General features: G+C 38.1%; 1 protein-coding gene across 1 annotated transcript in view; it reads left to right on the top strand.

The window, feature by feature from the left end:
• The window catches only part of LOC126353805 (uncharacterized), a 54,876-nt gene that overhangs the window by 13,436 nt on the left and 20,786 nt on the right, over positions 1 to 20,654 (top strand). The window contains exons 2-3 of the mRNA XM_050002902.1: positions 18,462 to 18,619; positions 18,705 to 18,886. Of these exons, the coding sequence (XP_049858859.1) occupies positions 18,462 to 18,619; positions 18,705 to 18,886 (340 nt within the window). The remainder of the gene's footprint in view (positions 1 to 18,461; positions 18,620 to 18,704; positions 18,887 to 20,654) is intronic.

The following is a 20,654-nucleotide window of genomic DNA, read 5'->3' as shown; positions in this document are numbered from 1 at the left end:
ACCAAGAATGTTAGTAAAACTTTGTTAGACTGTGGCATATATTCCAACCACCAAAACATACACTGACACGCAATAAGTTAGGGCAAATGTATGCAAGCAGTAATAACGTTATAACTGAGCACAAGCAAAGTGCAGCAGAGTTTAAATAGGCACTCAAGCACATTGCTCTTTCATGGCGCACTCTTGAAGATGTACATAATAACCTGTTTGTCCAGCTTTGGAATGAAATACATGACTCATTCTGCAAATCAGGGAACACAAAGGTGATGTAATTCATGTAAATACAGTAGAACCCCTATTTAACATTTTTCTAGGGACCAGAATTTTTTAACCTTAAATAGGGGATTACCTTAAATCAAGGTTTTGATAGAAAGCAAACATTTTCCAGAACTCTTTGCTTGTATTGACACGAATTGTAACAACACACATAATTTACTCAATAACAACAATAAAACAAGGAGATACCTACCCTACACACTATACTGTAATTACAACTTTTTTTTGTAACACTAATACAGTAGTCAAAGATAGTAGTTTCCCAGCACACTACAAAATTAAAACACCCACAAAATACTTACAATAAATCAAGTTACTTTTCCTATATACAACACATATTTACACAACTTTCACTGTGCGTACTTGTAATCAAAAATGGTATTCTGCTTTTTAGCGCTGTTGGATTTTAAGTTCATAATGTCCATTTCCAATTGATTTGTCTATAACAGGGTTGTTCACTTTAAATGCTGTGACAAATCTCTGGACAATGTCTATGCTGACAATAGCTTCACTGAATGATGGTGTTTGCATTTCTTCATCCTTAACATCATTGTCTTCTTTGATATCTTCATCATCCTGCTTTACTTCATTTTTGCAGATTTATGGCATCATCATCACAAGCTACAAATTCATCAAATGTAATGGGTAAATTGTTAGGTACCTGCACCCAATCATGCATGTCCACTACTGCTTTGACACCACCTTTGTCGTGAGTGCTCATTTTGTTAAACCAGCCTTATGAAAGCAATTTGAGATGGTTTCCTTAGTTACCATTTTCCAAGCTCCTGTGAGCATATGCATTGCTTGCAGGATGTTCAATTTAAGCTCTTCATTCCTGTCAATAAAGGCAAGTACCTTAAGGACAAGAGCTTTCCGATACTTGCTTTTCAGGCTATGAATAATCCCTACATCCATGGGCTGGAGTATGCTAGTGCAATTTGCAGGAAAGAAATGCACTTTCACATTCCACAGAAATCCTAAGTCTGTTGGATGACCAGGACACTTGTCGATAAAGAGAACAACCTTCCTGTTTCTAGCATCCATTCATGCATCAAAAACTTGCAAGAACTTTTTGAACAAGTCTGCAGTCATCCTAGCACTTTTGTTGCTATAATACTCACATGGCAGTGTAGCACTGTTCTTAAAGCAACGTGGTTTACGGAACTTTCCAATCACTATAGGATTCAGCATGTCACTGCCATCTGCGATGCTGCATAAGAGAATAGTAATTCTCTGCTTGCTCATTCTTCCTCCATGACATGATTTTCCTGTAACACTTAAGGTTGTAGAGAGCATGAGTTGGTAAAACTGGCCTGTTTAATCCACATTGTACACACCCGAGATTCGAAACCTTCCAAGAGGGCTGACATCACCTCTTCTTTCCAGTGTTCAACACTTGAATTACTAACTGCTGCATTCTCTCCACATACTGCCCTGCAAGTTTTCCCATAGTGTTTTTTGAACCTATCCAGCCAACCATTTGAAGCTTTGAATTCTGTTAGCCCAAGTTTCCCAGATGTCATAGAAGCTTTCATTTTTGTCAATGCCCCATTGATTGGTAAATTTTCAGTGTGTGCTCCATTGAACCACTCCATTAGCTCCAATTCCATTTCTTCTAACGGCCACTTTTTAACATTTTTTTTCCCTGCTTTGCTTTTGAACTGCACTGTTTCTTGATCCAGAATATTTTCCTTATTCTTCTATGTTCCTGACAATGAAGACTGGTTAAGTCCCAGGCATCGAGCCATTTCACTTACGGGCACATTTGCGTTTCTCTCCACTTCCCGAATCAAGTTCACTTCCTCCGCAACAAATAGTTTTTCTTCTTACTGCTGTAGTCAACTTCGCTACAACAACGAATGTGGGTGAGCAAACTGATATACAGCTGGATTCTCCACGCAACACACAACAATACACAAACTGATGCAAACTTGTGTAAACTGACGCTATACTCTAATGCTGGTACGAATGTACGGACTTGGACAGAGCTCAGCAGCATGCAAGCATGCAAAGCGGTGTGAGTGTTGGCACACTGTACATTGTAAGTCTTCGGCCGCAGTTGGCTAAGTTCGAGCTTGCTCGTGCATGTAGCGAGGAATCGATATGGAAGATGATTGATTGTATCCAATGTAAATGCTGTAGTTCACAGGTTCTTAAAGCCCTTATTACACGATGCTTGCATTTGGAGGCAAAGCCTAGGGAAGTTCTGAAAAATCCCGCTAGAAGTTGCCGCAGTTACTGTATTACTGTAGTTACCGTATTTACCCGATTGCAAACTGACCTCAAATGCAAGCTGCACCCTGGAAATGAGACTTGGAAAAAAGTAAATAAATAAATTTTACCTCACTCGAACAGTCCACAGGTATACTGCCGGTTCATAGTGTCCAACAGACACAATATTTCGGCGATCAGACATGTCGTCATCATCAGGTGCACTGGCGAACTGAACTCCTGAGTTTGGGCGGCTGAATTAAATCCCCTCCCCCACGCGGGCCGCTGTCTGCACCCGCGCCGCCCGCCATCAGGAGCTCGGTTTGTCAGCGCACCTGACGATGGCGACATGTCTGATCACCGAAATATTGTGCCCGTTGGACAATATGAACCGGCAGTATACACGTGGATTGTTCAAGCAACAAATACGCCGGGAGAAACTGAAAAATCACAAATTTTACCTCGATTTCAAGCCACACTTAAAAGTGAAAGGTATGGCTCATCATCAGTTTGATGATGTAGCAATGAAATGCGACAAGTTTTTCCCCATATTTTTCAGGCCCAATTGCGGCTCCCTTTAAAAAACTTGGATTTTCTGAGATGCTTTTACTTGAATTATTTCTGCAGTTACAGTTTAGCACTGTCGCTGCTTCCTCACAAAATCATTCACTACGACTTCCAGGTCATAGTGGCGGCCACATTTTGGTCCATAAAATGATTTTCTATTCCTGGAAAAAGCTGAAAGTTGTTACTTTTGCTGTCTCCATGTCTTACTGAAGTTCAAAAGCAAACTGAAATAAACGTTTTTGCAAGCACTGCTTTCATTAGCTGGAGTTATCAAAATGTAAAGCCATGCTTGTCAAGTTTCTTCAAAACATCCGTTTTGATGGTGTATATGTAAAGAGTTTTTGTAATTGCTATGAATATTTGAAAAATTGCTAAATTCGCCTACGATAAAAAATACCTTAACATTCATTACTTGAAAGTAACACAACGGCTTCTGTGGCGACTTCTAGTGGCAGAAAGTAGCAATAAAGGCTGCAAGCACGTATGGTGGCAACTAGTTGCATTTTTTGGAACTTCTTAGGCTTTGCGCCCGAAACTGCAGCCAGTTTTTTGGATTCCAAACACCAGAAAAAAAGTGTGGATTGCTTTCGGGCTACAAAAGCCACTATTGTATTGTTTTCAATTTTTAATATTCCTAATGCTAAATGCAGGTTTTGTTGTATTGCGATTTATGTTAAATCGAATATACAATTGCAGTGCAGTTATGGAATAATTTTCGAGACCTGAAATTTCTTCCCTTAAATGCGGGTTTATGCTACATTGAGGTCATGCAAAATCAGGGCTATAATGTAATGGGCTACTGATTTGCGCACGTGGTAATAGTGCCTGATAGCGACCCAGATGGGTTCCATAGGATGTACATCAGGCAAATTTGGTCTCTGAGACATCAGCATGACTACACTATAATGTTCTTCAAACCACTGTAGCATGGTTGTGGCTCTGAGAATCAGACAGTTATACTGCTGAAAGATGACATTGCCATCGGGGAAGACATCAAGCATGAAGGGATGCAAGTCGCTTGCAGCAGTCAGCGTGTCTTCGGCTGCTACCACAGGTCCCATGCAAGTGCAGGAGAATGTCTCCCGCAGCATAATACTGCTCCCACCAGCCTGTGTCAATGGCACACTGCCTGTTTTGAGCCAGCATTCATCTCGGTGATGATGTTAGTGGAGACAACCAGCAACTTGTATAGCAAAAATGTGATCACCTGAAGAGCCGACATGTATGTGTGAATGTACTACACCCATGTTATTAACGATATGGGGAAAGGACAGATCACCAGCTATGCCCTTGTTGAAGAGCCCATTCTAGAATTGGCCCAAAGTGGATTAGGAAATTCAGAGAAACCCTAAATCAGAATGGGTGGACAAGAGCATAAACCTCCATCCTCCTTAATCAAGTACCTTAACAAGTGCACTACTCCATTTCGTTATTCCCAGTGTGCAATGCTCTTATGCTTGTACATACTTGAATCAAGTTAGGTTAATAAGATGAACAATAACGATACACTGTTCATTTAGTCTCTGACACTTATCACTGTACACAGTTTACATCTGTGTGATTGCAGTCTTTCTCGGCATATTCCACTGATGAATGCTTCATGGGTTATCAGCCGAGTGGTGGCGTTGTCTTATCACAACATTTCAATGAGTTTCATACCCATCATCTTCTGGTGAAGTGTCAGGATGCTGTGTTAATCTTGCCAGAAGATGGTGGGTATGAAACTCATTGAAACGTTGTGACAAGACAACACCACCACTCGGCTGATAACCCAAGAAGAATTCATCAGTATACATCTGTGCAAGTGGTTTTATGCCCACAATGATGTTTACATAGCTATTTTACATATCTGTCTTTTCTTGTTTTCTTATCTGATAAACTGAATGAACATCCCCTTATGGTGACTCAAATATTGAGCACAGAAATATAATGAAGCATCAGTACATGTAAAAACACTACACTGTGGTTGCATTTCATAATATGACAGAAGAATTTTACTTGTCATCCTACTCTGCGTTTCCTAAGTAACCTTTAACTCTGTGGTATGCATTAGCCAAGATGTAAGCCTTGACTGCCTTTTGAAGTGAATGTATTTTGGTTATCCCTTTCAACTCCTTGTGCAAGTTATTACATAACTTTATTGCCTGATAGAAAATGCTTTTTACAAGTTTTTCACATGTTTTTCCTTGGTAAATGTAAGTCCAACTAACTCTTATTTTATGATACTGTGTATAATGATTTGTGACATACTTGTTAATGTTCTTCCTGATATGTAAATAGACTGGCAGCTGAACTCTCTTGCCAAATCATTGGTCTTCCAGTCTTTTTTTAAATATTTCCTTACAGTGAGCCTGACTGCTACTTTTAATTATTATTACTATTATGATCATTTCCTGCATTTTGAAAATCATGCGTATGCGTTGTGCATTTGATTCTCAGAAAAAACTCCCATATCTAAGAACTGAGCATATATAGGAATAATATGTCACCGCAAGGTACTGGCTGTTGCACACGATGATAGGACAAAAGTACATAATATGCTGATAAGATTCTGCTTCCCAGTGTTTTTGTGTGTTCATTATATGTCAGTTGAAAATCAATGTTAATTTCTAAAACTTTTGTGTTTGGTACACAGTTTCTGTATTTATTTTATGTGTACAGTGAAGCATTATTCTTCCTCTTTAAGCCAAATTTCATGCTATGGTATTTGTTTTCCTTATATATAGGATATTATGTAGATTTAGTGGCCAGCAGAATGCCACTTTGGGAGGAGTGGGAAGGATTGTGGGTAGAATGTTACTTATCTCTGGAGACAATGATAAGTAGCCGAAGCCCTGATAAAGTAGATGGTTAATTTGTTCCAGTCCAGGATGATACTGGGTGATGAGTGGGAGGCTCCTTTGCAGTTGGTTCCTGGGGGTGAATAGACAACAGACAATTAAGGATATATGTAGATATTTATGGCACCAGAAATCTGTTTGCACATTAGGTGTGCAGGAATAATGCTTGTCTGCAGAGGGCTTAGTGAGACTTTCAGCTTGCTGGGAAATTGTTTGCTCATTACTGCAGATTTGTTTGGAGAAGGGGCTCTTGGAGACAAAGGTGAGAGGAGCAACTCCAGTGTATGTTGCAGGGACCACTCCTCTGCCTCTTATGGGATTGGGTGAGCCTGTGAATGGACTAGAGTAGGATGTTCTGGCTAAATGTAATAGACAGATTTTGCACCTGGGCCCTCCACATGGGAATGATTCATACGGGAAAGGGTTGAGAGTAGTTACAGCATGAGGGTGGACTAGGATATTATGTAGATTTAGTGGCCAGCAGAATGCCACTTTGGGAGGAGTGGGAAGGATTGTGGGTAGAATGTTACTCATCTCTGGAGACAATGATAAGTAGCCGAAGCCCTGATAAAGGAGATGGTTAATTTGTTCCAGTCCAGGATGATACTGGGTGATGAGTGGGAGGCTCCTTTGCAGTTGGTTCCTGGGGGTGAATAGACAACAGACAATTAAGGATATATGTAGATATTTATGGCACCAGAAATCTGTTTGCACATTAGGTGTGCAGGAATAATGCTTGTCTGCAGAGGGCTTAGTGAGACTTTCAGCTTGCTGGGAAATTGTTTGCTCATTACTGCAGATTTGTCATCCGCAGGTGGCCAGACTGTATGAGAGTAACGTCATGTGCAAATGGGTGGCAGCTATCAAAATTCAGGTACATGTCATGGATAATGCGGCCATCAGAAAGATGGAGGACAAAGTTTGGAAAGGTGACATGCTGGGGTAAGGAAGACCAAGTGGAGTGAATGGGCAAAGAAGGCATTGAGGATGCGGTAGTATGTGGATAAGAACATCTTGTCCCTGGGTCCAGGTTATGAAGACATCATGAACCTGGACCAGACAATGGTTTTGATGTTTTGAATGGCTATAAAAGTGTCCTCTGAGTGGCCTATAAACAAGTAGGCATAGGAGGGTACAGTGCTGGTGCACAGGGTTGTGAAAAGGATTTGTTTGTATTTCTTTTCCTCAAAGGAGAAGTAATTATGTATGAGGATGTAGTTACTTCAGAATATAGTAACTGAAGTGGTGGGTTTGGGATCAGAAGGGCAGTGGGAGGGGTAGTGTTTGATGAGATCACGCACACGGGATATGTTGATGTCCAGGGAGGTGGTGTCAACAACGGTGAGTATGGAATGAGGTGTTAACGGTGTGCATTGGGTTAAGAGTAGATAAAGGATGCTTTATATTAGTCAGTCTTTATTACACATAACCCCTTGGCACATGGACGACATGCTTGTAGAAGATCTATGTGCAAGACCTGTCCAAGTCACGCACCAGTACAACATACTCCACTCCCATCACAGGCTTATCCTATCCCATCAGAGAAAGGGCTACTTGTGAAATGAATCATGTCATATACCAGCTGAGTTGTAATTTATGCATAGCATTTTAATGGGGATAACCACCAATCAGCTATACACTCAAATGAATGGCCATTGCCACAGTGTGGACAAGAACATAGAAGCCCACCCCATATCAGAACATGCTGCTGAGCCTAATATGCTTAACTTCAATGCCATATGGATGCTTACCAATAACACCAGCTTCTCTGAATTATATAGGTGGGAGTTGTCCTTGCAACACATCCTTAGCTCGTGAAATCCTCTTGGTCTTAGTTCCAGCCAACCCCTGCCCTGCCCCTATCTCCATCCCAGCCTCATGACTCTAATTTAACTCATTCTGCACCCATACCCTCTTCTCTCAAATCCTCCTCTTCCTCTTTCTCTGGTCTATTTGCCTCACCCAATCCACTCCACACCATTGTGTGTTTCACACATCTTCCCATCTGTAACCCTAACAAGCTCACTGGTGGCTGAAGCGTGGCTTGTGTTTACCTCTTGCACCTCTTTTCTAGGTATGGCATAAACCATTCTTTAGCTATGCCACTTGTAGGCTCTTCTTGTTGGTGGAATTATGATGAATGAATAAATATCTTTGTATCTGAATGCAAAACCCCACTCTGACATTAAAAATGGAGGCAAAATAAACATTTAATAATTTTGCTGTATCACATCTACATCTACATGTATACTGTGCAAGCCACCTTGCTGTGTATGGCAGAGAGTGTGTTATGTGCTACTGTTACTTTCCCCCTTTCCTGTTCTGGTCACAAAGAGTTTGCAGGAAGAACAATTGCCAGGAAGCCTCCATATGGGATCAAATCTCTGTAATTTTATCTTTATGGTATTTTCAGAAGGTGTGTGTAGAAGGAAGCATTATATTTACTGACTTTTCTAGGAACATACACTCTCTGAACTGTTAACAGTAAAGCACACTGTGATCCAGGACACATTTCTTGCAGCACCTATCAGTGAACTTGGTTGATCATCTTGTGACTCTTTTATGTACTAAATGAACCTATAACAAAACATGCTGCTCATTTTTTGATCTTCTCTATTTCCTCCATCATTCCTATTTGGTACAGCTCCCATACTGACAAGCAATATTCAAGTATTGCTCAAATGAATGTTTTTATTTTTTTTAAGCTACTTCCTTTGCTGATGAACTACATTTTTTTAAGGTTTCTTCCAGTGAATCACAGTCTGGCATCTGCCTTACTCGCAATTAATTTTGTGTGGTTGCTACACTTCTAATTGCCCCTTATGCGTAGTCCTAGATATATTGTGGAAGTAACTGCTTCCAGTTATTTTTCTGCAACTGTGTAATCATGCAATAAAGGGCCTTCTGTCTAAGTATTCACAATACATTAGATTTGTTTATGGTCCCTGGACCATGTGTGAGACCGTTGCAAGTCTTTCAGCATTTCTCTAAAATTTTCAACATTGCAGCTTCTCTGTATATGACAGCACCATCCGCAAAAAGACTCATTGAACTTCTGATGTTATCTGCTAGCTCATTTATATATATTGTGAAAATTAATAATCCTATAACACTCCCCTGCGGCACACCCAAAGTTATTTTTATGCATGAATACTTCTCTCCATACAGAGTTGCATGCTATGTTCTGTTTGCTAGAAACTCTTCAATCCAATTGCACATTTGATCTGATATTCTGAACACTCATAAAATGTCTTCTGAAAGTTAAGGAATGCAGCATCTACCAGCTTTCTGGGCCTTGTTGACAAACAGAGCGGGCTGGGTTTCACATGACTTGTTTTTGGAACCCATGTTGTTTCCTACAGGGGAGAGTTTTGGCCTCCGGAAACATCATAATATATGAGCATAAAACATGTTTCAAAATTCTGCAACAGACTGACATCAGAGATAGAAGCCTATAGCTTTGTTGGTCTGTTTGATAATCCTTCTTGAAAACAGGAATGACCTTTGCTTTTTTCCAATCATCAGGAACACTTAGCTCCTCCAGAGACCTACGGTACACTGCTAGTAGAAGAGAGGCAAGTTCTTTCACATACTGTATGCAGAATCTTAGTGTATCTTGTCAGATTCAATAGCCCTCTGTTGAGTGATTTCGGTTGCTTTTCTATCTCATGGTCACTTATTTCCATATTGGCCATTTTGTTTGTTATGATTTAAAGGAGTCACTACAGTGTGATCTTCCTCTGTGAAACGGTTTTGGAAAATGCATTTAGTATTTTTGGCCTTTTCTGTGTCATTCTCCATTTCAGTGCCGTCACAGTTCACAGAATGTCTGGCAAGACAGCTTCGATCTGTTTGTGGATTTAACATAAAACCAAAATGTCTTAGGATTTTCTGTCAAGTTTATAGAAAGAACAAAACTTTTAAATACATTGAACACTACACACATGGCTAATTTTGGCTTTATTTGATTTTTGTTTGTCTGTGAGACTTCGGCTAATTTAAATTTGCAATGAAGCACTCTTTGCTTTCGTAGCAGTTTTCTAACACAGCTGTTTAACCACAGCTGGTCTTTTCCATCACTCACACCTTTTCCCCACACATACCTGTCTAAAGTGTATTGTACATTGCTCTTGCACTTTGTTCATTGATACTCAACATTGTTAGTAGTGGAAATGTTATTTTCATGCTGACTGCTTACATAATCTGAAATTTGTTTCTTGTAACTTTTGCTAAGCAGAAAGATCTTCCTGCATTTCTTATTCACAGCCGTACTCAGTGATGCTGTAACAACCTTATGATCAATGATTCTCTGTTCTATTCAGAGTTGAACAGTTTATGTTTGCTTGTCTCTAGCAGGTCTCAGATGTTATCATCATGAGTTGGGTCTTTGATTAATTACTGAAGATAAAATACTTAGAACAATTTTACATGCTTCCCTATTCGTACTACCCATTTTAATCAGTTGAGTCTCCCAGTCTATAGCTGATAAGTTAAAATCTCTGCCTAAAACTGTAACAGGACCAGTAAATTTATGCACAATATTCTCTAAGTTCCTCCTCAACTGTTTCACCACTACTGCTGCTGATGCAGGGGGTATATAAAAGCATTCAGTGATCATGTTTGGTCCACCTTTAACACTTGTCTTCACCCATATTATTTTACATTCAGAATCTGTACTAATCTTACTAGATATTATTGTATTTCTTATGGCTGTAGAAATGTGTCCATCTGCAACGTTCAACCTTTCTTTGCAAGGTACATTCCAGTCAGAATTTAGATTTTCGTTGCTGTTCATTTATGATTTGAGCCAGCTTTCTGTCCCCAGTACTATGTGGGCATTGTTGCCCCTTGTATAATTGTGTAATTTACAGTCTATCTTAAATTTATTTGTACATTAGCAAAATGTCAGCAATTTTTGAAACTGATGACAAGAGTTCATAACAATATGACCAGTGTCACATCTTTTGTAGTTTTGAATGGTATTGTGGTAAAATTATAACTTTTCTATCTTATGCATCTAATTTAAAGAAGATCCACCAAGTGTGAAAGAGAAAGATTCGGAGCTTGTGTAAGACTGATTCAGTAATGTTCAGGAAAGTAAGAAAAAGAGTATAAGCTAATCTATCTGTATCTTCATGCTCTATTGAGTACTAAGAACTAAAAGGAACTACAGGTTATCAGATATTTATGAGGGATTGTATACAGCAAAATACATAAAACCAAGTAGGTACAGGTATTTTTGCAAAAGAAACTGGAATTTCACCTCAAGTAGTCTGCTATCTGACTACTAATGAATGCAGGCTGAAAACTAATAGCAGATCTAGACTTAACATCTTACATTCATTTACTACAGGTTGACAGTAATTGTCATCTGTACTATAATTCTTGGACAAGCCAACCCCACAAGCTGTCCCTTTTAATGAAATTACCATGATAGTGGGTCAGTTACTACTCAGCGTCCACATGTGATCTTTCAGTGTCTTCTTGTAAATGCGATGATCTTATATAAGATAGAAGCTGGGTTCTGATCCATGTCTGGTCATACAAATAGAGGCTTCTCCATGGTTTCATTAAATTATTTTCGTTAATGCTTGGGTAGTAACACAAATCCAAAGACTATATTTTCCCCATCTTTGTCCAAAGATGGTGAGACATTGTCCTTAGTAGCAGTGCCAGACTCCAGTGCCTGCAATACTAAGAGGGGGAGAAAAAAAAAAAAACTGTTGTGACTCGTTCCTCGTTCTTCTGTGACAGCAGTTGTTTATTATGCTTGGTTTAAGTACACTGCAACATGATATGTGATGTAACATATAACTTTGGTAAAGTGATGTGTTTCCCATCGTCTTATGGTCGCATCAGTGAAAGGTTTTCTTATTAGTTTATTTGTTTAGAATTGTAAACTGTTTGGAAGTTATGTCATTTGTGCATGTACATGGCCCCTGATGAACGCCACATCTTTTCCCAAGGTGGGACGACAATGGCAATTATGCTACATGTTTTCAGCACCCGTTGGGCAGTTATTCAGTGAAACAATGTCCCAACTCAGAGAAGTGAGACACCACCATGACAATGATGTGTCACGGAAGGGAGATGAAGCTTACCTAGTACATGGTTCAGAGCTGTAATTTGTGCATGTCGTACAGATTTATTGCAGTGGCAGAGTGTTGTATACCCACAAATTGTATATGCTGTGTTAATACACAGAATAAGGGAAAGCGACCCACTCACATATAGTGGATCAATGCTTGGATCACAGAAACAGATAACAGCATTCACACTTGCTTTTGAGTACCAGCTCTATTTTTAGCAAAAACACAAACACTCAGGCACAAATGCAGCCACACGGATACCCAAATGCACATTTTGTGGCCTTTACCTCATTCCAATTAATTTTTCTCTTCAACTGTCAGAGGATATGGCTAATAGATAGTACTATGGGAAGGCACACAATATGTGATTGAAATAAATAATTTGATTAATCATTGTTTCAAATAGGCAGACTGTGTTTCTGTTTTTTTAACTTCTTCCATTGTATTGCTCGAAAATGATGAAAACAGTATGTTGTGTCAATTACTTCCAGTCAGTTGGCTGGCCGACAGGGATTCGGAGGCAGTAACGATGGAAAAATTATCAAGAGCCACATTGAGAAAGTAGTTGGTCAATACGTTATGTGAAGAACTATTGTGTTAATCATATGGAGTAAAGCAGAAGATAACTGAAGATTGAAACTAATTTGAAAATCTTAGCACTCTGTTTTTTATTCAGGAATTAATAGATTTCCACATGTATATGCTGTAATTTTCTTTTGCTGTCTGACATTAACTTGTATTATTGACTATAATACTTTATCATTTTGTCTATTTGTCTGCAGATATTTTCCATCTTGTCTTCAGATCTTACTCCGTGAAACACTATTTGCAAAGTTCTGTTAATGTTTCCATTTAAGTCTGGTCCTTTCTATGTGCATAACATGTGTTTGCCCTTCTGCAACCCATCCCTCTTGCTTCCTTGAGGAAGGGGGTAACACTTCCAGAAGTTAGGATAGTGTTGTGTATTTTTATATTTTTATCGCCAGTACCATAAAATGGGGTTACTTGAGCCACTTTTCAACTTTTAAACAAAACGTATTTACTTTAGAGAACAACTGATTGAGGCAAAATTTGGATCTATTACTCTGTGTTTACACGCAATAAAAATGTTCTGAAACATGTTCATCAGAAACTGTAAACTGAAAACATGACAGCTGTAGTTACCTTGTGATGTGGGGTAACAAAGGCCATTAGTTAGAAGTCAATCTTCAATTCAAGTTAGTTGGGATTATGGTGACAAAGTCCATGCACTATGCTAAATTAGACATTCCAATTGCTTGAAATACACATTATGGTAAAAAATTTAAAACAATTACAGCTTTATACTTTTCATATCAGGTTTATTATAAAGAAGTCACAAAACTTTCATTGCAATGTTGGCTTTTCAAAGTTCATTCTTTAAGTGCAGAAGGGAATGTATAACACCCCGTATGAACTTTTTATAGACTGCCAACATTTACAATATTTGAGATGTGGATGTCCATCTCAGTATCCACAATTGGGAACACACAATTGCTTTCCAATGATTTGGTGCTTTTCCACAAAAAAATTCATGTCTGTACTGTCTTCCTAAGGTTTATTTATGTTATTGCAATAGCCTATTACATTTTTGATACTTCTGTATTTTCATCAAAGGTAAGTGTGAACCATAACACAGTCAGAAGACTTAAGATCATTTCTTTGCACTTTTGTTTTCTTTGGCACAACAGGAATTTCTTCTCACTTAGTTTGTATATTAAAGTCAGCAATAGAAGAATCACTTACAATTACAATTGAATCAGAATCTTGCTGTGGGAACTCCCCACTGTCGTCACTTGATTCAGAAGTACTGGCATTTTTCATTCTCATTCTTGAAGTGACTGTTTTAGGCACAATGTTCCAGCCTTGTCCTTTCAAAGTGTCTATACCTTCAGTGGCTCTTTTAGCTAGAATATCTCATAGCTTCCTTTTGTTCTGTATTCTTACAAACTGGATATCTTTTTTTTAAAAATGTTTTTATTAGGTTGCTTTCTTGTCTGTTCAGAACAAATTTTGTGATTGATTTTAAAATTAATTTCCTGATGAGCTATAAACTTGAAACTTTCAACATATGTCAGAACTGGATAACAGTGCAATATTAACTTGCTTTTGTGTCTGATATGTAGCAGAGGGTACTTTGTTTTTCTGTCTGTCTGTCTGTCTATCTGTCAGTCTGTTTGTTTGTTTGGTACAAAATTTGGAACTGATTTTAAAATCACTTCTTGATGAGCTACAGACTTGAAACTCAGAAGTGGTTGACAATGCAATGTTAACTCACTTTGTTGACTGATGTGTGGCAGAGGGTACACTATTTTCTGTCCGTCTGGTACAGATTTTGCAATTGATTCCACACTAACTTCCTCATGAGCTACGGAACTGGATGGCAATCGTATATTAACTTGCTTTATTGCCTGATGTGTTTTGGAGGGTACTTCTTGTACCACTGCTGTTTCCCCCTTTTCCTGTTCCATTCATGGATGTTTCACAGTAAGAAAGATTGCTGGTAAGCCTCCGTGTATGATTAAATCTCTCTGACTTTTACTTTCAAGGTCTTTTTGTGAAATATATAAGGGACATTCAAAAAGAAACAAACCAGAGGCAAAATTACAGAAATCAGTACCTGTATGTTAGAAGTATTGACCCTGGTTGTTGAGACACTTGTCCCACTGTGACACAAGGTGGTGAATGGGTGTCTCATAAAATTCCTGGGGCTGCGATGTTAACCAGTTCCACATGAACAGCTGGACATCATTGTCTGAAGTGAATTGTTTGCCCCTACGCTATCTTTATTCTTTGACCAAGATGACATCCTTCTGATTTACTTCCTGCAGCAAGGGGCAGCAGTGAATGCCCAGCATTACTCGCAAGCCTGGACCACCCTTTGCGAAGTGATCAAATCAAAACAACTTGGCAATCTCACCCGTGAGGTCATTCTGCTCCATGACAATGCAAAGCCTCATATGGCCAACACAGTCATGGCACTCCTGCAGAAATTCAAATGGGAGGTTCTCGACCACCTTCCATACAGTCTGGACCTCTCCTGTGATTACACCATTTTTGGTCCTCTTAAAAAGTCTCTGAGGGTCAAACAATTCACCTCGGACAACATCCAGCTCCACGTGCAGAACTGGTTAACATTGCAGCTGGGAATTTTACGAGACAGCCATTCACCACCTTGTGTCACAATGGGATAAGTGTCTCAACAGCGTGGGTCAATATTTCTAACATACAGGTACTGGTTTTTGTAATTATGTCTCTGGCTCATTTCTTTTTGAATGCCCCTTATACACAGGAGGAAGCAATATATTTGTTGACTCAGATGAAGAGAAACTGAAATAAACCTGAAATTTACCACACCTTTGTTCTAATCTCATTAAAAATTTTGAAATCGATTGAAAAATATCACATACACAAAACTAAAAATCAGAAAATAATTATTCAAATAAAAACTTTTTCCTATAACATGTTTTTCAAACAGACTAAAATGTATAAAATAATTTTTCCTAGGCCCCATACAGATTCCTAACTCCATATATGTAGTCCTGAAAATTTGTGCATGTGAATATTTAATAGCTATAGCAATACTTGTAATATTTAAAGTGGGAAATGTGAGGTGCATGCAGTAGATAACAGTAAAGAGTATAGAGAATAGCTATCATTGAGAAAAAAATTAGTACCTTAGGTGAACTATGAACTTTTCATCTAATCAATTATCTATCATATTTATCCCATGTTCTCCATTTTAAATTTTACAAGTGTTGTCATAGCTATTAAAAATTCACAAACACAAATTTTAAGGACTATTTGTATGGGTTAGGAATTTGCATGAGGCTAGGAAAAATTATTTTATACTTTTGAGTCAGTTTTCAAAATTTGTTCTAGTAAAAAGCTTTTTATTTAAATTGTTATCTGTCCTCATGAAGAAAATCTTTAAATGAGCGACTAGAAAAATTGATGATGGATATGTACCAAGTAGAATAGTTCATAATGGGAGGGACCCTCCATGGTATACAGTCACTGTAAACAAACTTCTAAAGAAACAGATATTACTGCATCATAGGTGTAAAACAAAGCGTATGGCTATTAGATAGAGAAATACTGAAGATAACATGTTTGGCTGTCAAGAGAACAATGTGTGAAGCCTTCAGTGACTACCATAGCAGATGACTGTCAAATGATTTTTCACAAAACCCAAATAAATTCTGGTCATATGTGAAGGCCGTTAATGGTGCCAAAGTTAGTGTCCAGTACCTAGTGAATGAGACAGGAACTGAAATTGAGGGTAGAGAAGCAAAAGGTGAAATGCTTAACTCCATTTTCAAATGTTCCTTTATGAAGGAAAACCCAGGAGAAGTGACAAATTTTAATCCTCGTAACACTGAAAAGATGAGTGAAATAAGTATTAGCGCCAGAGATATTGAGAAACTGTTAAAATTGAACAAAGCTCCAGGGCCCAATGGAGTACCTATCAGATTCTATACTGAATTTGCGACAGAGTTAGCACTTCTACTAATTATAATCTGTTGTAGATAACCATGTCCTGTTCTTGGAAAAAAGCACAAGTCACACCCGTCTACAAGAAGGGTAATAGAAGTGACCCACAAAACTACTATTCGATATCCATGACATTGATTTGTTGTAGTATCTTAGAACATATTCTTAGCTCAAACATAATGCATTACCTTAAATACAATGAACTCCTTCATGCCAACCAGCATATATCCTAAAAACATCAATCATGTGAAATCCAACTCACACTTTTCTCACATGACGTATTGAAAGTTTTCAATCAAGGCAGTCAGGTAGATGCAGTATTTCTTGATTTCCAAAAAGCATTTGACTCAGTACCACACCTATGCTTATTGTCAAAAGTATGATCATATGGGGTACCAAACAAAATTTGTGACTGGACTGAGAACTTTTTGATAGGGAGGACACAGCATGTTACCTCAGATGGGGAGCCATCATCAGACGTGGAAGTAACTTTGGGTGTACCCAAGGGAAGTGTGTTGGGACCCTTGCTGTTCATGTTGTATAAATGACATTGCAGGCAATATTAATAGAAACCTCAGACTTTTGCAGATGCTGCAGTTATCTGTAATGAAGTACTGTCTGAAAGGAGCTGCATAAATATTCAGTCAGATTTTGATAAGACTACAAAGTGGTGCAAATATTGGCAGTTTGTTTTAAATGTTCAAAAATGTAAAGGTGTGCATTTTCCAAAATGAAAAAAAGGAGTATCCTACGACTGTAATATCCATAAGTCATTGTGGGAATCGGCCAACTCATACAAATACCTGGTACTGTGTAGGGATATGAAATGAAATGATCACATAGGCTCAGTTGTCAGTTAAGGAGATGGTAGACTTTGGTTTATTGGTGGAATACTGGGGAAATGCAATCAGCCTGCAAAGGAGATTGCTTACAAATCACTCTTGTGTTCAGTTCTAGAATATTGCTCAAGTATGTGGGACCTGTACCAAATATGAGTAACAGGAGATACTGAATGTGTACAGAGAAGGGCAGTACAAATGGTGACCGGTTTGTGTGATTCATGGAAGAGTGTCACAGAGATACTGAAGAAACTGAATGGGTAGATTCTTGAAGATAAATGTAAACTATCTTGAGATAGTCTACTAACGAAGTTTCAAGAACTGGCTTTATATTAGGACTCTAGGAATATACTGCAACCCCCTACGTGTCACTGACATAGGGATCGTGAGGATAAGTTTAGAATAATTACAGTATGCACAGAGCCATTCAAACAGTCATTCTTGCCGCGCACCGTATGTGAATGGAACACAGAAAAACCCTAATAACTGGTGCATTGGGACATACTGTCTGCCATGTACTTCATTGTAGTTTTCAGAGTATAGATGTACTGTAGATGTAGATGTAGAAATTGTAAATTATGATGTTACTGCTCTTTCTTTGCTTTCTGTGGAAGCAGAAAAGAATGTGTTCGTACATTCTATTATTCCATAACTACAGCAAAGTAGTTTCATGTTCTTTTGAAAATAAAATGAATCTGTAGTCCTCATAAAAGTTTTGTTCAGATTACTACCAGTTTGAGATCATTAAGTTTATTTGTCAAAGACTGCATTTTTATCAGGGAAAAAAGTGTATATATACATTTTGAATGTAAGCAATGAAAATCTCGTAACTCCATTTTGTTTAATTTTGCAATTGAAGCAAAAATGGTTTCTTAAAAAGTAATGTAAAGTGATACAGGAAGTTGCTATATGTTTAACTGTGTAACAGAAGTGTAATTATTGATAGATTAGAGAAATCCATGCGCTTTCAAATCTATTATCCATGCACTTTCAAAGATTTCTTTGATCATAGCGTTACTGGTTACTGGAATTACAAGTTTTAGTTTTCACAGATAGGTGGAGTTATGAGCTATTCATTGCCTACCATCAACATATTAATAATTTACACCATTCAACACTTTTTTCAGCTTGGTATGATGAAATTTGCTTGATTGAAAATCCATATTTCCAAGCATCAGACATGTACTGTTGGCCATGTGAAGAAGTTAGAAGTGTTCTGGATCTTTCAGAAACAGTTGAGCCAGTGAAACAACTTCCACATGCAGGATTCCCATTTATTGTTAAGGTATCAAACACATTATGTTAGGTATATGTTTGAAATGAGCAATGATTTGAAATGTGTAATGCAGGTTCACCATATTTCTTCACAGGGAAAGTCACTAAAAGTAGCCCTTTCAGATGTCCAGATAATGTATTTTTTCAACAAGCATATTTTTGATAGAGACGCTTCAAGGGTTATAAGCAGTGACAAGTCATGGAATACAATAGAAGAACTAGTCCATCACAATCTCTCAGAAAATCCAACATATTTAAGAGATGGACATATTACATGGTAACAGCAGTAGATTATTTTAGTGAGTGGTTCTCTAATTCATTATCATTGCAATTATCCAAACAGTTTTGTTTTGAGAATTGAAAGTTCCTAACAAAATATGTAAAGAGCATAGGGACAGATTATTTACACCAAAAAAAGAAAAAAAAGTCTAGTATGTATAGTAAACGAGAGCTCTAAAGTGCATACCTTAAAAGATATGAGAACTTGTTTGTCTTTGATACTATGAAACACATCTCTTCTACTGCAAGCTCTTTGCTTTTCATATTTTGGAAGGAGGTAGTACGGACCAAAACAAGAAAAAAGTCTGGTAATTACTGGCTCTTAAATACGTATCTTAACCCTTTAACTGCTCAGAATGTGTTAACGTGCACGCCTTTGTACGTGTCCCTGTGTGGTCTGAATGTGTTTACGCGTGCCACCAGTCTACCTGGTACTCTGAACGTGTCTACGCATAGACAAAGGCAAGCGCGTTAACATGTCCAGAGCAGTTAAAATCTGTGTGTGTGTGTGTGTGTGTGTGTGTGTGTGTGTGTGTGTGTGTGTGTGTGTGTGTTGTTGAAAGGACCAATTACTAGTCATGTTTAAGATAGATTCAAGTGACAAATAGGCATCTTAATTATAAAGATGATGGTTTATTACTTCTCTATTTCTTCATACAAATAGATATAAAAAATTAGCACATAATTTTTGAATGTTTCTAGACTGACAGTATATGATGATTGTATTTTAAAGCTACATCAAATGTAATTTGTTAATTTTTCAAAGTAGCTAAACTTTTAAAAATTAATTTAGTGTTTTTCCAAAATATCTACTGTTTTTCTTGATCCACATTCATCTGGTGACATATACATTTCTGTTTAAATTAGCTGCACCAAATAAGCAACAATGCCTTCACTTCAAAATCAACATTATCCTTTGACTTCCTTTACCATAAGTCTGTTCTGACACACACCATTTCAGTAATTATAGTCCTTGATCTTATAACCGATTTTGTATCTCAATGCTACACCTATGATCTTGTGTATAAGCATATGCTTACCTGTCATGAAATATCTTACAAGATCAGACAGTCTATTAACAACTGCCATGCTGGAGCTTCATGTGTTATGCGTATGATTAAATTACGTAAATTCGTTGATACTTCCTTAAATCATTCCCCAAAATGAGATCAACACTAAAATCCTCCCTGTAACTTTTCACACTTTTCACCCATGCAACCTGTGACACCCATAATTGTGTCACCTCGAATCCTTCCATCATTTTTTTCCTTTCCCTAGATTTTATTCATGTAAGTGAGCATTTTTCACAGTTATATACACTCTGCTAGAAATACCTATCCCAAAATCAGTACTGGCAAATAATCCATTATCAATGGTAGGGCAAGCTGTAACCACATATATGATCTCCCTGGGCATATATGTTGTGCCATAAGTTTTATTTTTAGGTATGTCAGTTAGCCAGTCAGAAAGAAAGGCCCCAGAATGACTTTATATGCTGGAAGTAACCAGTATTATGTTGCAGATCATGTTGTCGGATGTAATGGCAGGAACTCAGGCCAACCAGATCCCCCACATGCCTGGTCTTAATTTATGACAGTCTCCATATTCCTGATTTCCTTTCAGATGTGCTCTTCTCCTTTCCTTAGCATTCTACACTAACATTTTTGTTGTAATGGCGACCAGAAGGGTCGCGGGGTAGTAGTGACGGAAACGCGGCGGGACTTGCGGAGCGGCCCGCGAACAACAACACAACGGGAGAGGACAGA

Source organism: Schistocerca gregaria, chromosome 3 (genome assembly GCF_023897955.1).
Source record: "Schistocerca gregaria isolate iqSchGreg1 chromosome 3, iqSchGreg1.2, whole genome shotgun sequence".
Classification (NCBI taxonomy): Eukaryota; Metazoa; Arthropoda; class Insecta; order Orthoptera; family Acrididae; genus Schistocerca; species Schistocerca gregaria.
The sequence above is the reverse complement of the archived record's forward strand: the minus strand, read 5'-3'. Positions and strand labels throughout refer to the sequence as shown.